Source organism: Chiloscyllium plagiosum, chromosome 31 (genome assembly GCF_004010195.1).
Source record: "Chiloscyllium plagiosum isolate BGI_BamShark_2017 chromosome 31, ASM401019v2, whole genome shotgun sequence".
NCBI classification, from domain to species: Eukaryota; Metazoa; Chordata; class Chondrichthyes; order Orectolobiformes; family Hemiscylliidae; genus Chiloscyllium; species Chiloscyllium plagiosum.
In genome coordinates, this window is record NC_057740.1 from 7,686,345 (window position 1) to 7,703,566 (window position 17,222).

Consider the following 17,222-nt stretch of genomic DNA (forward strand, 5'->3'; position numbering starts at 1 on the left):
TTCAAAAACCAACTTGTAAGTCATAATCTATGGTAAATGCACATGGATTTCTTTTCAGAAAGTAGGAATATTGTAAAATCTTTAAACTTCCATAATTTAATAAGTGTTTCTTGATTAGTCTTTGTTATGCTTTCATACTTAATGTGATCTTTATATCTTCAACATTTCTTGGAAGGAAAGGGATGTGCATCTGTACAATTCATTTGTTGTCTCTTTTTATTAATGCCTTTTTATTTAACTGTATGTTTTGCTGTTTGTGGAATTTCAATTGTTTTTTTTATGGTGGTACAATTAAAATTTTAATTTGCAATACAGGGGAATCTCTATTATTGGAACGAGATGGGCGGGCACTATTTCGTTTGGATAATTGATTAATCGATTCAGTGCCTTTCCTCTGGGGCTCGGAGTTTTCTATGAAATCTGCTCCCTGTTCAAACTAGGCAGCAGCACACCGGAGAGAGAGAAAAGAGTCATTTAGAGACAGTGCCTGTGCTCCCATCAGTCCAGGATTGTTCTGGGCAACGGTTTTAGTGACTGGACCAGTGTTGCTCACACATCATTGATGTAATGTTTCTGAGTGGACCTCAAGATCTCCTTCAGATAATCCGATTTTTGGATAATTGGTATTTGGATAATCGAGGTTCCTCTGTATGTTTCTGACTAGGTGTGAGGAGTATGAATCCTTAATAGGTTTTACTTTTCTTTTGGGGAAAGTGAATTTCTCTTGAATTCCAGAAAAGCTGAGTCAATGCTGACTACCTGTGAAATTCCTTGGCAAGGTTGACTTTGTTATTTTGAGAAGTATCCTCCATTCTGTGTGCGCACCTCAATAGACACATTCAGGCTCTAATTGGGATTTGGTTTGCATTTCCAATAAGAATTGGTGTGCAAATAATGAGTGGAAACCTGTGGGAGTGCGCCTTGCGCACCATAGTTTAAATAGTCAATGTATGCAAATGTAGAATCTTGGTTTATGTAGCTTAGAAATGAATAGTTCACCTTTTCAGTTGTAGACAGCAGAAAACAGCTGCTATGTTGAAAGAATAAAGTATTGTTTCCAAGATGTTGCATTCTTGTAAACAAAGAAAAGTATCAAATAGCATCTTTAAGGAAGATGGTGCCCTTTGACCTTTTTGAAATGTTGGAACTGGCAGATCTGCCTCATCCAGTGATCTATCTTGTGGAGATGTTAGATTTAGTGGACAAGCTTCACTTTCTTAGCAGCTTACCTGGGTCGTTGCTAATAAGTGTTTCAGGGATTTCCAATGACATAAAATTGAAATGTTACTTAAAGGTGAATGTACAAAACTCGGCAGGAACAAAACATTAACTCGCCCATCTCTGGCAAACATGTACTTTCAATACCAACCTGATCCACATCACCTGCTACTGGGCATATCAGGGGCTTTCTGAGAACTAGGAGTCAGTAGCCACTCTCAATCAGCAAAATGTAACAGTGATCGTCTCAAGTAATTTACTTTGTATTTCTAAGATTTCTAGTTTTACCTTTTGTTACCTATGGATATGGTTAGTTTTAAACTATTACTGATCGTAGCAAAGAATTAGCAATTAGCCAAAGAATTAGCAATTGACAATATTTTTAACCTACACTTCAGGTGGATAAATGCCAAGGGAGTATGTGCAAGTGGATATGTGATTAGTGCACGTTCATCCATTTGGATTGTTGAAAAGCACCTGTCAGTAGAACTGCAGGTTTACCTTTCATCTTATAGAATTTCAGACAAGGCTGGTTTACAATTAATTTTTGCTCAGTGTTTGGTGTTACAAACAGGTGTTAGATTGAGTATCTTAGAAAATGCTGGAAACCCTCAGTGGTTTGAGAGGTCTTCATGCCAAAAGCTAAACTCTCTTGTGTCTTTTTAGATGCTGATGAGCCAGCTGTTAATTTCTAACATATACAGTCCTTATTTTTAACTTTGTAGTATATTCGCTACAATCTAATTTTGTTTACAAACTGCAACATTAGGACCACTATGTCAAAGTCCTGCTCAAATCCAGTATCTTTTGAAACTAAGCTGGGTTTTTAAGAGGTCCTTATTCAACTTATTAGAGTTCTATTTTGTAACCACAGAAAACAATACAAAGGTTATGAAGTTTTTTTAATCAGCAAATATCATCAACTTAGATCTGCTTTGGAAGAATTCCTCATCCCAGTTGTGAGGGAACTGAATTAATAAACACAGTTGACAGTACAAGAAAAAAAATCACTTGAGCACTTCATGTTAATGACTCGAGATAATTTAGTCTTATTTAATAATTCCTCTAAACTAGTTTCCCGATGTTATGAGTATTCAGTGCTCAAACAAATGACTTTTAAATCGAGAAATTAAAATTAACTTAATTTATTTGTAGCTTTTAAATATTTACTGTTCATTATTCACAATGGAACGGATGTTGTACATTCTGTCTCTGACCTTGAAAGGTTTTCTTGCTGTAGCTATACATTGAGTGAGAGAATTAATGGCAAATTAAAGTGAAGAGCATAAACGTTGTCATTGTAAACTATTCAGTTCATCTCCAATTCATCTCCAACCTCCATTTTCAAGACCTTTACCTTTTGTAAAGACCACCTTCATCCAAGCTCTGGTACAGTGCCCAACTCTCCCTCTACCACAGTCTGTTCTCTGCTACTGAAACCGTTTAGTGGCTCTAAACTCACCTATTTGAATGCTCTCCTGCTTAGTCTCCTATCCAACCCCATTCAATCTCAGCCCACCCAAAACTCTGCTTCCATATTATCATCTGCACCAAATTCATTCCTCTTCACTGACCACATTAGCTTCTGTTTCACTGGTACCTTGGATTTAATATTCTGCATTTAGGACACGCTATGGCCTTGACTCTTGCTGTCTCTGAACTCTTATTCATCCTGACTTCATAGTTTCTCTTGTTCATACTATGTGCACATCATTCCCTTCCTTTTTGACCTAGCCTGATGAGAACTTTCAACTAGCTATGCTTCACATTCTAGAATTTACCCTCCAAAGCCTGTTCTCTCTCCATATCCTCTATTCCTTTCGAAATTTCCCTTTAAACCCATCCCAAGCAAATATTTGATCATCTGTCTAATTGTCACCTTTATCCTTGTGCTTCTGCAAAGTGCCTTTGTAAATAGTCTTACCAGAAAAAAAATCATTGAGCCCAAAGCCAATGCAATCAGCGATCAGTTGCCAACAAGTACATGATGGAAGATAAATACATTTTGAGTTAAAAATAAAGTCTTGAGGATGTAGTGGTACTTGAAAGGAAAATATAGGAAAAATTAATAATCTGACTTCCCAATATTTGCTTATTTTCTGAAGTTTAAGGCTATCTCCATTTTGACTTGTTTAAGTTGGAAGTAGTAATGTCTAAGAACGAGCCTTTCTATAATTGATGGAAGAACATTTGATGTGTGCATGTAACACTCAACAAACTTTGATTAAAGTGAGATTGGTTTTGAATTGAATTTTGTTCAACATTACCCAAAGACACAGAGTTTGACACCATCAAGTAATTGAAAATGATCCTTAAATCTCTTTGTATAACGCTAGCATGATAAAATCTTGGAGTGGAGAGAGGCTAGACAAATGAAATATTTGCAGAGCAATCTACGCGATAGCATTAAGTACATGGAAATGCAGTTTATCTGAGTTTACAGCAATCCCATTAAATCACTTGAACTGATGCAGGGGAAACAAAAATGGCTGCTAGGTGTTTTTTCTTATCTTTGCAATGAAAAGCCAACCCAATAATCATATCGAGAAGGATTGACTCCCTTGTGGCTTGTTCGCCCCCTCGCTCTTATTAAAAAATCTACTGTTCCAAAATATTTAATTTTTTTGGCTTGACTACTGCATCAGCAATGCTGGAATAAACAAGTGCCAGAGCTTGTTGGATTGGATCTGTGCAATTCCAGCTTTTACCACCAGCAACACTGGAGCCCCTTAGCTGGCTGGCCTGTATGATAGCAGAAGTAGTACTGAATTACTTGCATTTAAGCTTGACGACTGTGTAAGACCTGCTTGGCTGCTTGCAAAATTGCACATCCTTCTAAAGAAGGTGCAAACAATATAAAGAGACCAATCTAATATGCTGCTTTTCCTGTCTCTCTGGCTATTTCTCCTTGACAGAACATTTTGTCAGATGTAATATTGTCATTTGTGCACACATCATTTGTCAGACTAAGCAAGTTTTAGACAATGGAAACATCCACTTTTTTTTAATGCTCATACTGAGTTCACACTTCTGTGTGTTCTTTGGGTACAGCCAGTTTTATTTTCTAATGTATTTTTGTTGCATACAATCCAGTATCCAACTCCCTTCAATGTCACCTATTTCACAAAGAAAGGAATTCTTTTATTTTCTTGATGTTGCTTATGGCTGCCATTTACTTTTGGAGTACTGTGGCTGTTGGTCTGTTATCCTTTCTGTGTCAGTAACATCACAGTCAGCCGCAGGATGGACAATTGGTTATTTGAAAAGTATATGTTGAGGGAAAAACATCGGCCAGGACAGGAGAAGAACTCTCTGCTTCTCATGCATTCGTTACTTAGGATTGAAATGTGAAAGAGGGACCTTAATTTAACTCTTCTCCCTTCAGACAGTACTTTAATCGTGTAGTACTGTGCTAGAGTATCAGCCTAGATTAGGAGCACATTTGCTGAGTATTTGAGGAAATAAATATGTAAAATTGTGTAATCATGTTACTGTATCCTTTTATTTTGAAAAAAAAGAGGCAAATGCAAAAAGCTCCTGTAATGGGCCATAATATTAAAAATTACCATTGGAAAAATGGTAAAAGGAGAAAATTGACTTGGTAGTTGTCCTCAGGATTTTTGGTGAAGCATTAATGTTTTTTTTAACTGGCAGGTAATATAAGTCTGATATAGTTGTGCAGATGAATTGTGTTCCATGTGTTTTATTATATCCCTGGGTAGCTGTCGCTTGCCCATTCCTGCCTGTCAGTTTGATGGGCACCCCTGAGAGCAACAACATAGGATGTGGACAATTTGTTCTGCACTACTGGCCTCTGACATCACTCACTTAATATTTTCCGCGCATGTAGAAAAATCTTAAATTTAGCTGCACGTCATCTGCAGATTCTAATTGTAAAATGATTCAAAATTGAATGCTTTTGATTTTATTGTTTTAAAAAAAAACTCTCTCTCTCTTTTTCTTTTGAAGCCTGAAAGAGATACTGTACAGGACACTTTCACAGCTGATGGAAATCCCTGGAAAATGACTGCCAAGGTTGGGCAAAAGACAAAGCCAATCATCCCAGAAATGTGTTTCACATCAGGTGGAGAAAACACAGAGCCTTTACCAACAAATTCATATATTGGTGATGATGGGACCAGCTTGCTCATTTCCTGTTCAAAATGCTGTCTTCAGGTGCATGCTAGTAAGTAGTTCACAGCTCAAACAAATATATCTTCAAAATGAATGGGCTGTCAGTCCTGTCTTGAAAAATATGCAATTTGTATTAATCTGTGTCACAAAGGGCATGGTAATAATATATGTTTTGGAAGTGAATATTCTGTTTGAATATTAAAATTCTTGAATACATTAAAAATAAAAAATATGAATAGCAGAGTGATAAAATGCCATTGAAGCTGTGTCAGGGGTTCTATCCAATTCCACTCTAACAACAAGAAAAACTCATGAAAGTATCGAGAATAAACCAGGATAGAATGAGGTCATGGGAAATCGAGCATTCACCCTTTTAGTCCATGTCAAGCGTCATCGTCTTACAGTACAGAAGAGGTCCTTCAGCTCATCAGGTATACACCAACAAAAAAATTCCATCACCTACCTATGCTATTCCATTTCTAGCCCTTGGCCCACAGCTTTGAATGTTATGACATTTCAAGTGCTCATCCAAGTACTTGAGAAAGGATATGAGATTTCCCACCTATACCACCCTTGCAGGCAGTGCATCCCAAATTTCCATCACCCTCTGCGTGACAAGCAATTTTCCTCAAATCACCTCTAAAGCTCCTGCCTTTCACCTTAAAAGCTATGCCTTTTCATTATCGACCCTTTATCTAAGAGCAACCGCTGCTTCCTATCCATCTTGCCTATGCCCCTCATAATCTTGCACATCTCAGTCAGGTTCCCCCCTTCAGCCTTCTCTGCTCTAAAGAAAATAACTAAAGAAAATAGCTGAAGCTTATCCAGCCTCTCCTAATTGCTAAACTGCTTCAACCCAGACAGCATCATGGTGAATCACCTCTATACCCACTCCAGTAATAATCACATACTTCCTATAGTGTGGTGACCAGAACTTCACATAATACTCTAGTTGTAGCCTGACCAAAGTTTTGCACAGCTCCAACATATCCTGTCTATTCTTATAACGTATAAAGGGAACTATCCCATATGCCTCCTTAACCATTCTATTGACCTGTCCTGTCGCTTTCAGAGATTTGTGAACAAGCCCCCCAAGATCCTTCTGTTCCTCTAAGCTTCCAAGAGTCCTGGCATTGATTGCTGCTCCCTTGCCTTGTTAGTTCTTCCAAAGTGCATGACTTTTGAGGGTTAAATTCTATCTACTACTCATCTGCCCATCTGACCAACCCATCCATATCTTCGTGTAACCTAAGACTTTGTCCCTTGCTCTTAACCATCCGGTAATCTTTGTCATCCTTAAACTTGCATATCATCCCTCCACCCCCCCCCGTTCTCATTTTATATATGATCTTTAGGAGAGCCAGTACCGATTCCTGTGGTACGCCATTGATGCCAGATTCCAGTCACACAGATGATCATCTATCACCACCCATCTGTCTCCAACTTTGGATCCATCTTTCCAAGTTACACTGGACCCCATGCACTTTTTCAGTCTTTATCAGTTTCCCTTATGAAAGCTTACCAAAGGCTCTGCTGAAATCCAGACAAACTATATCCACTGCACAATGTCATTGGGCTGAGACCCCACACATCCATTATGCAGAAACAGCTACACCTGCAAGGAAAAGATTTGTTAAGTGACACCTTTGCTCTGTGACCTGTTCTGTTCTTTGCATATACCTCATATTGAGTCACTTCAATCTTATAAGTGATATGGTGTCAAGAACTGTCTTATTCAACCTCTCCCTTTGCCTGAAGTGTGGTGACACTCAGGTTAAACCACCACAAATTGTCTGTGTCTCTCTCTAATGAGAGAGCAGTGGTCTGACAGGAATGTGGCAACTTTATCTTTTATATAGTTATGCTATGTTGTACGTAGTGTCCAGGAATGTGTAGGTTAGGTGGACTAGCCCTGGGACATGCAGGATTATAGGGTAGGTGCGTGGATCTGGATGGGATGCTCTTCAGAGGATTGCTGTGGACTCGATGGGACTGAATGGCCTGATTCGACACTATAGGGATTCTATATGCGTCAAATGTTGTTAGTGTCACTTTAATATCGTATGTTAAAGACTTCCTCTTGTGACCTGTACATGTGAATTTTCAATTTATGTGCAAAGTTCGTGCACTCCCCAAATGCATATACTCAAAACTCCCCCCACCCCCAAACATGGATGCACACCCAAGCCCAAACCTTTGTTACCTGAAATTGCTCCCTGGACATCGTCAACAGTTGGGAGGGCAAGGAAACTGAGTGAGGTGCATGGGGAAAAATGGGAATGTGTGGAAAGTGAGAGAGGGGTGAGAGCTAGAGAGCAGAGTTTTTGATTTGCTGCCATTAGTACAACTGGATGAAGTGACAGAGCACCTCCATATCTGGTAGCCAGTGGTTGCCTCCAAACTATTTCTGAGGATGCTGGAACTGATTCCTATTAACACCTTAATTCCCTGCAGTCATCCCCTGAAACAAAAGTCCTGTCGATGTTTGTGCTTGCTCCCAAGGCAGGAATGCTGAACTGTGATATTTCGTGAATTCCAGTACCTACCTCAGCTGAAAATCCAGTCCTTGATGCTCACCTTTTTTACCAATTAAAATAGCTCCAGTCTGAAATGAGTGCGTTTTAGCTTCTTCCCGCAGTTTTCTTCAACAGTGAAGTGTCAAACTGATACTCTGAAATTCCTGCTGGCTCTAATAATGCACTTTACTGACCACAAACACAACAGGGTGAGCAGAGATCAGGTCATGTGTCTGCCAGCTTAGGTAGAGATCTTTCAGAGAACATCAAAGAGGATTTGATATAATGAACAGATTTTAAAGTAAAGCACTTTTATACCTTTTGAACCAATTTCTCTACCATTGAAGTTAATTGTAACTTAAGTTCCTACTTGCTTAATTTTTCAGTGCAAATAGAACCACAAGCAAACGCCATCTTCCTTAAGAGATGTCTCAAAGTCAGAATACTAATAAAGAGGAAGCACATTAGCACATTTGGTTCAATCCCAACTCTGTCAGTTATTGAGAGTTAAAGTGTACTTGGTGCCTCTGTTCCCTCTTAATGTGTGTGGTCTGCTTGTTAGAGTACATGGTCCTTCCATAACTGACATGTAGCTGGGCATCTTAAAGGGAATGTTGCTTGTGAGCAACATCTGGGTCCTTTGGCACATACTCTGGTTATTCCATTGTTGTGCTCTCAGGCAGCACAGAGGGAACTGGTTGTTTACTGCTTTTATGTCAGCAAAAACAGCAAGGTCCCACAAACAACAAATTAGATAAATAACCTGATCTCTTTTTGTGGTATTGAGATGAATTGAATTGATGTTGAGAAGTTGGCCAATGCCCTTGTTCCTTCCGTTCAATATCATAGAATCCCTTTAGTGTAGAAACAGGCCATTTGGCCCAACAGGTCCACACTGACCCTCCAAAGAGTAACCCTCAGAGACCCATTCCCCTTTTTCATTACTCTACATATACCCCTGACTACTACACCTAACCTACACATGCCTGAACACCATGGGCAATTTAACAGGGCCAATTCACCTAACCTGCACATTTTTTGGATTGTGGGAGGAAACTGGAGCACCTGGAGGAAACCCGTGCAGACACTGGGAGAATGTGCAAACTGCACAGTCACTTGAGGCTGGAATTGAACCTAGGTCCCTGGTACTGTGAGGCGGCAGTGCTAACCATAGCCACTGTGCCATGCCAAACTCTCCATCACTGGCTTACGAGACCAGTGCTCTAATCACTGAGCTACACACCCACAAGATGACGTTATCCTAACAAGTATACAGATTTGGTGGCATATACAAGAGCAGGACTCTGTACAGTGCAGTTCTCTTGAGTTGGTTTAACATAGTGGCTTTGTAACTGGACTAATTATCTGGAAATCTTGAGTACAACTCCTCACACTCATCAATTAAATCAATAGAATAAAAAATTTGTATTGGTAGTGATCACTGAGAAAGATTAACACATTGACATAAAAATTCATCCGGTTCTCTAATCAGCTGAGTATTAACCATTTTCTGAAATGGCTTAGTCAGCCACTCAGTTGTATTTGGAAGGCACCTAACCAAAGCCGCCTTAAGGGCAATTCGGGATGGGAAGTAAACACTAGCCGTAATCCTGTGAATGAATCAGCAAAATTCTCTCAGTTCTGCACTAGCATCTACTTAGGTTGTCTATGGTAGCCTATTTGAATTCCCAATCAACTGACTCAGGGAAGAGTGCTCGCAATGAGCAAAGCTGACACTTGTACAAAGTGTAATGTACCCTGCTCTTGTTTGTGAGTGAGTGTGATGATGAAAATATCAAATATAATCTATTCTAACAACCAAGTTTCTAAATAAGTGATCTGGAAAACATTGAATTTAGATGCACAAATACAAAATTTTATGTACTGTTTGACTGAGAAAGGCCAGAAGTGAACTTATCTATTTCAAATCATTCTAACAAATGTCACTGTATAAATTGAATTTCTAGAATAGAAGAACTGGATATAAATTTGTACTCCTGTTTGCACTGATTCTTAGCAGCAGCAGCTGGTTATAACCCCACAGTTTGCCTGTTCCCCAAGAGGTCTATCAGACCATTGTTGATTACATATTTTCTCTCTATTTGTTGCTCTGGGGATTTTTCTTTTGTGTTATTGTTTTTTTTGTGTGCGTTCAAATTGAATTTAACTGTTTAGACCTTACATTCTAAATGCAACTTTGTGATTACAGTTTTCTAGGTTAATCACAGAAGCTGCTCTTCAAACCAATGAACAAAATGACTATGAAGTAGGATTGCAGAATGTTCCAGGCATCATAGCTCCTCATTTTTAAATTTAGATCCATTAGATTGTATATCCATTTTCATTGTAGTGACAAATCTTTAATGCTCTGGTATGTGGAAGAACCTGCTATCAGTAGAAATGTGTAAGTCTGATCCTGAATTTATTATTTGAAGAAAGCTTTCAAATGCTTCCATAATGCAGTTATCTGGAGCTCATAAGATTCTTCATCTCCTTACCAAAATCTCCCAAAAGCAAAACTGATCTCTTTGGCACCTTCCTGCTTTCTCATTTCATAAGCAAGATCAAGCATGCATTGTGGTAAAATTATCATGTCTAGTGTTTGATTGCCAGCTCAGATTCATTGTAATATGACCACATGTGTGCCCATCCAACATCTGTGAAACACTTCCAGGGAGTTTCAAATTCTGGAGATGGTCAGGGTGGAAGTTCGCTTCTTCAGGATTGACATACTGCACCAAATGGATCCCATCATGTCAACAGTGCAATTCAGTTAAAATTCTTTTTTGCTATAGAGAGGAAAACATTGACCTTAAAGTATTGGTTATCCAAGAAGCTGGTTATAAAGAAGAAGTTAATTATAATTGGTTTTTGTCCTATCTATTTGCCATAACCTTACAAGGTTCAGAGGTGTTTCCATTTACACTTGATGCACTTAAAATGCTCTAAGAATTTCTGGGTTGGGTATTTGGATCTAAGCTCATGATTTGGGATGAGTAGAAATGCTAGTATTCTAATTGTATTAAGATATTCTTACAGTTTTAAATGATTAAAGGATCTCCTATGCTTAATCCAGTGTTTTGTTTTAAAACCAGCATTTAGTGTGGCTATGCTCTGCAGGTTTGCAACTACCAATTGCAAAGTTGTACCAGGAATCGTTTGAGCCATGCTAAGCAGTGAAGACTAATCTTAAACTCAGCATGCTAGGGAGCTGAGGATTAATTAGTAACATGCTGGAACTGCTTTATTAAGATACTGATTTGAGGTTAAATAAACTCTTTGATTTCTAATCAGTTCTTTTGCTGTTGGCAGGTTGTTATGGCATTCGACCAGATTTGGTCAAACATGGTTGGACTTGCTCACGATGTACAGCCAATGCCTGGACAGCGGTAGGTGCTTCACATCACATACTGTACAACTGCTTTGAATGAATAGAGACCTAAGGTCTAAATTGCTGAGGTTAACTGGTTATTTTGACGGTGTCAGTGAAAGTTGGTGGAGGACTAAATGAGCTCATATCCACAATTCTGTCCCTTGTGGAATATTCAACCTGTTCTGCAAAGTAGGATTTTCAAAAGAGTGGGAGTAAAAGTGAGTGTGTTGTAAACATTCAAGCTTTCCTACCAGCCACCGACAGACCTAGTCAGTTGAAAAACAAAACGTTATAGAATGTCAGTTGATTCTGTCTAGTGTAATTTAACAATTTCTTCATGTGCAGACCATTTATTAATAATTGAAAAACTCCAATTTTTCAGTTGGATTGCATAGAAACTGCCATTATCCCTGTTAATAGAAAACAGTTGAAATTTTGCAGAAGCAGTGCTTCTGCAGGTACACCCAATATTTCCTTTCAGTGAATCTGTATGAAATATCTTAATACCATCTAGAGCCACTTCTAAGACTCTGGTTGAAATAGTAACTTGTCACCTTCACAGCAGATTATATCATGTTCAGTTTTCACTCATTCATTTAAAAGATGAGTGTATTGCTGATGTAGCCAGCACATAGCCCATTCATAATTATCTTCCAACTGACTGTTTCTGAACTGTTCAGAGTCATGTGCAGTTGCTGTGAACCTAGAATTACATCTCGCCAAAAACTCTTTAACATAACCACCATGCTATTGTTCCAATGTTTACAACTATGTAATAATTTTTGGGTTAAAATTTGAGATAGAGACTCTTTAGATGGCATTCAAATTCTAGTTCCACAAGTTAATTCATATTGTATGTTATTTAAGAGTTATTAAAACAGAAAATGCTATAAAAATAACTCAGCAGATTAGGCTGCATCTGTGTAGAAAGAGGAACAGAGTTAATGTTTTAGGCCTTTGACCTTTCATCAGAATTAGAATAGGTTAGGGATAATGTTAGGTTTTGAACAAAGAGTGATTGCGCCAAGTACAAAAGAAATTCTTGTGGGTATGGTGGAAGACAGATGGGAATGATAGAAAGATTAGTCCTCCAGTTCCGAAGGGAATAGAGTTTGGGCAAGAAAAGAAACCAAGGATGTGCATAATACAGGTGCGCTGTTAACTGAAAGGAAAAGAAACTAAAACAAGCAAAGGAATACAAAAACGAGGATAATGTGAAATTGTTAACCTCATCGTTGAGACTGTGAAGGGTCTAATTGAAAACTTAGAGGATGTGCTATTAATTTCAATAAATAGTATATCAAAAAGTAATGTATTAGTGGATTTGGTAATGCACAAAATTAAATTTTCTTCCAAGAATTCCCTTCATATCATTCTTTTCTTCAGGTGTTTGATGAAAAATGTTTAAAAATTGAAAATAGGTTTCAGTAAGGTGCATTTTATTAAGAATTATTCTATTAACCTTTGGTCTCTGTGATGTTTGTAAAATAATTGACAGATTATCCTGAGGCTTCAGGATGACAGTGTCTCGAATCTTCAAGAAGAAATCATTTTAAGTTAACGCTATATAAGTTGAGTGTTTTGCAAAACCTTGAACTGAGTGGTAAAAAGCACAAAAAACTTGTATTTAGTTAATATCTTTTAAAAACTTCGAATGTAACAGTGATGGAGCTAAATACAAATAATGGACATTCCGAGGGTTTGAACTATTGTCCATTTACCTGCATTTTGGAGCCAATCATCAACCTGCTCGGGTGTGGAAACAGCTTCCACAAAAATTCTCTGCTTCAACGAGATTTACATTGAGTGTGATACTAATTCCAATTCCAGTGTTCAGTTTAATCTGCTGTGCTGGATGATGGACTCAGAGTAGCATGGATCTTGCAGCTGTCCCTGAGATTACAGACTTGTTTCCAGATTTACTTTTAGATTTCTTGTTGTTACAAATATATGAATAAGAAATGTCTGGAGGGATATGGACCAAGTGCAGGCAGGTGGGTCTCGTTTCATTTGCGATTATGATTGGCATGGACTGGATGGACCGAAGGGTCTGTTTCTGTGCTCTATAACTCAATGCTGAAGACACAAAACACCTCACAGTGAAGAAATTCTGTTTGAAGTGTAATATTGTTGCATTTTCTGATAAGCATTTTGCACATATCAAGTTCCCACAAACAGCAATGATAATGATCAGATTTTTTTCATGGTGAATTAGGGGCAAATATTGACGAAGCCAAGTGCTAGCTGCAGTTGCCATTGCTTTGTTAGGTGGTAATTGTTATGGGTTTAAAAGCTACATTCTAATGAATGTTGGTAAATTTCTCCATTCTATGTGGAGTGGTGGTAGTGGAGGGTGATGGATGTATGCCAATTAAGCAAGCTGCTTTGTCCTGGATGGTGTCAAGCTTCTTACATGTTGATCAGATCAGATCAGATTCCCTACAGTGTGGAGACAGGCCCTTTGGCCCAGCAAGTCCACACTGACCCTCCAAAGAGTAACCCACCCAGACCCGTTCCCCTACCCTATATTTACCCCTGACTAACCCACCTAACACCATGGACAATTTAGCATGGCCAATTCACCTGGCCAGCACATTTTTGGATTGTGGGAGGAAACCGGAGTACCCGGAGGAAACCCCCACAGTCAAGGGGAGAATGTGCAAACTCCACACAGGCAGTCACCCGAGGTGGGACTTGAACCCGGGTCCCTGGTGCTATGAGGCAGCAGTGCGAGTCACTGAGTCACCATGCCACCCTTGTTGTTGGAGTTCCACTCATCCAGGCAAGTGAGGAGTATTCCATCACACTTTTGATTAGTTGCAGATGTTGGCCATGTTTTGGAGAGTCAAGAGCTGAGTTATTTGCTTCAGAATTTCCAATCTTGGGCTTGGTTTTATAGTCACTATGTACCATGAGGCTGGTCCAGTTAAGTTTCTGGTCAGAGCAACTCCCAAAATGCTCCTGGTGTGGGAGATTCAACAATTGTAATATCGTTGAATGAGAAAGGAGAATTCCTAGAAGCATGGCACTCCAACCAGAATTCTATCAACAAACACATTGACTTTTACCACCCCCTGAGAAAAAGAACAGGACATGACGTCACCAACCCAAGGAAGCCGAAACACACAAATGAAAAGCAGGCCTTACCACTAGTGCTTCACCGGAGGCTCACTGATGTTACCTAGCATGGTGACAAAACATCTGAAAATGAATCTTCCAGCTCAGCAAGCAAACTTACATCCAGAACCTCAACCTGAGCTACCGATCTTCTCAAAGCTCTCTCCTTTTTATATATTTATTCATGGGATGAGGAAATCTTTGGCTTGACCAGCATTTATTGTCCAGAGGGCGATTAAAAGTCAACCACACCACTGAGTGTCTGGAATCCCATGCACGCCAGACTAGTTAAGGATGGCAGTTTTCTTCCCAAATGACATTAGTGACCCCGGTGGATTATTCAACAATCAACAATGGGTTCACAGTCATCATTAGTCTCTTAATTCCAAATTTTTTTTAAAAATTGAATTCACATTCCGCCATCTGCCTTGGCAGGATTCAAGTCTGGGTCCCCACAACATCACGTGGGTCTCTGGATTAATAGTCCAGCGATAATACCACCAGGCTATTGCTTCCACTTTTGTGTGGCATGAATGTTACCTGGCACTTGTTATCCCAAATGTAAGTGCCGGTCAGAACCTACAGTCTTCATTTTCTGTGTTTTCAGTCCCATTCCCATTATTGAATAGTGAGCAATACCCACCATTGAGCTTATGATGGAGGGAAGGCCATTTGTGAAGCAAATAAAGATGTTTGCACCCAGAGGATTACCTTGAAAAGCTTCTGCGCTGTGATCTTCCTTTGTGCGAGGTATGACTCCTGCTGGTGGAAAGACTTTCCCCTTATTTACATTGATTTCAGTTTTAATAGGGCTTCTTGATGCTATACTGTGTCAAATGCTACCTTCCTGTCAATGGCAGTAACTTTCACCTCCGTTCTTGAGTTCATCTATTTTGTTTATATTTGGATCAAGCTGTGATGAGGTCTGGAGTTCAGTGGCCCTTGTCAGCATCAATGAATAAGTTAATGATGAGTAAGTGCCACTCCATAGCACTATTAAAAATTCCTCTGATTGAAGGTACATTGATGGAACAGATTGGATTTGCCCTGCTCTATAATGGATGAAACTTGGAGTTGATGAGTTATTGTGTTGAAACAGCTTGGCTGGGAAAATGGCTAGTTCTGGAACACAAACCTTCAGCTTTGCAACCAAAGCTGTGTTCATTATGCTAAGCAATTTTTTTTTCGAATGTGGAATGAATAGAATTGACTGTAGCCTGGATACTAGGGAACCTCAGGAGGAAACTGAAATGGAATGTCCACGTGACACTTCCAGATGAAGATGGTTGAAAACCCATCAACCAAGTCCTTTTGTATTGGCGTTGGTGTCTACTACAATCGATGAGTAAAATAAAATGAAGAACTGTGGATACTAGAGATCTGAAACCAGCAGAAACAAATTGCTGGAGAAACTCAACAGGTCTGACAGCATCAGTTGAGAGGACAGTTAATGTTTTGAGTCCAGTGACCCTTCTTCAGAACTGGTGAGGATGTTTACGGAAACTTCATCAGTTTGTTTTTAATTGTACATCACCATTTACAGCTGGTCGAGGCAGGACCACAGACCTTTGGTCTCTTCTATTAGCTGTTCGGATCTGTTTCTGTCTGGTGCAAGTTGCATCTGTTGTTTGTTGTGCTGTGTTGCTTATTAAATGTCTGTTAGACTTCCTGTAGGGATTTCCTCCCAAAATCACATTGTAGCTTCAGAGTTAACCATGGGGCAGCCACGAAGTTGTTTGTAGTACTCATTTTCAAGAAAATTTCAGAGAGCAATATCAGCATCTTAACATGCTGTTCAGAGATGTAGCTAAAGCATTTGACAGTGTGATTCAGCCTGACCTGTGACAGTTGCCATCCATGTCAAAAATCCTACAACTTCTGCAAGGCTAGATATGTTTATGTCAATGGCGAGATGTCCAGTGCCTTTGCAGTAGCCAGCATCATAAGATGAGTATGTGCCTCTATTCATTTAATGAAGCCAGCAGAGACCAGCATGCTACTGTCAGTATTAAATTTAAGTCTGGAAGTTCTCTCCCCAGATTACATGCCTCCATGGCAGTCACTGTATGCAGGTGACTTGTCCTAGCTACCATGACATAGAAGACATACAGACTGTGGCAAAAATATTCTTCAGTGCTGCAAAAAAAAATTCAGTCTCCAAAATCATGATTTTATTTCAGTCTGCACCAGGTGCATGCTTTGAAGCAACAAACATAACTTGATGCCATCAATATCAATATTGAGAATGATCTTTCTCGGAATTCTTCTGATGATAGTGCCTGTGCATACATCCAGAAAGCAAGTTCTGTCAATGACTGACTCCATGATCATGTCTGGAAGCAGTAAGGCATTAAACTAAAGATGAATATTAAACACTGCCAAACTTCCATCCTCACCACATACTGTATGGTACTATATTAGGGTCTGCTTTAGGCACCACAGCAAAGCTTTAGAATGCTTCCACCACAGATACCTGAGGCACAGCATAACAATTTGACAACAGGGTCAAATCACAATCAGCAAATCCCATTGTGTTTATGTCAACAGCATAGGACAGGGTTTAAATGTTTTAGTAGGGTCAGAGGGGGGGTAAAAGAGGGGGAGGTGTGGCATTGCTTGTCAAAGATTGTATTACAGCAGTGGAAAGGACGATGGATGAAGACTCGCCATCTGAGGTAGTTTGGGCTAAGGTTAGGAATAGGAAAGGTGAGGTCACCCTGTTAGGAGTTTTTTACAGGCCTCCTAATAGTCCTAGAGACGTAGAAGAAAGGATTGCGAGGATGATTCAGGAGAAGAGTGAAAGTAATAGGGTGGTTGTTATGGTGGACTTTAACTTTCCTGATATTGATTGGGAAAGCTATAGC

The 17,222-nt window shown here is 39.3% G+C and overlaps 1 protein-coding gene across 5 annotated transcripts in view; it reads left to right on the forward strand.

Annotated features, from left to right (window-relative positions):
- Positions 1-17,222, forward strand: part of kdm4b (lysine (K)-specific demethylase 4B) — a 479,312-nt gene that overhangs the window by 382,153 nt on the left and 79,937 nt on the right. For all 5 annotated transcript variants that reach the window (XM_043720917.1, XM_043720921.1, XM_043720919.1 and 2 more), the window contains 2 exons: positions 5,188-5,404; positions 11,181-11,257. In XM_043720917.1, coding sequence (XP_043576852.1) covers positions 5,188-5,404; positions 11,181-11,257 — 294 coding nt within the window. The remainder of the gene's footprint in view (positions 1-5,187; positions 5,405-11,180; positions 11,258-17,222) is intronic.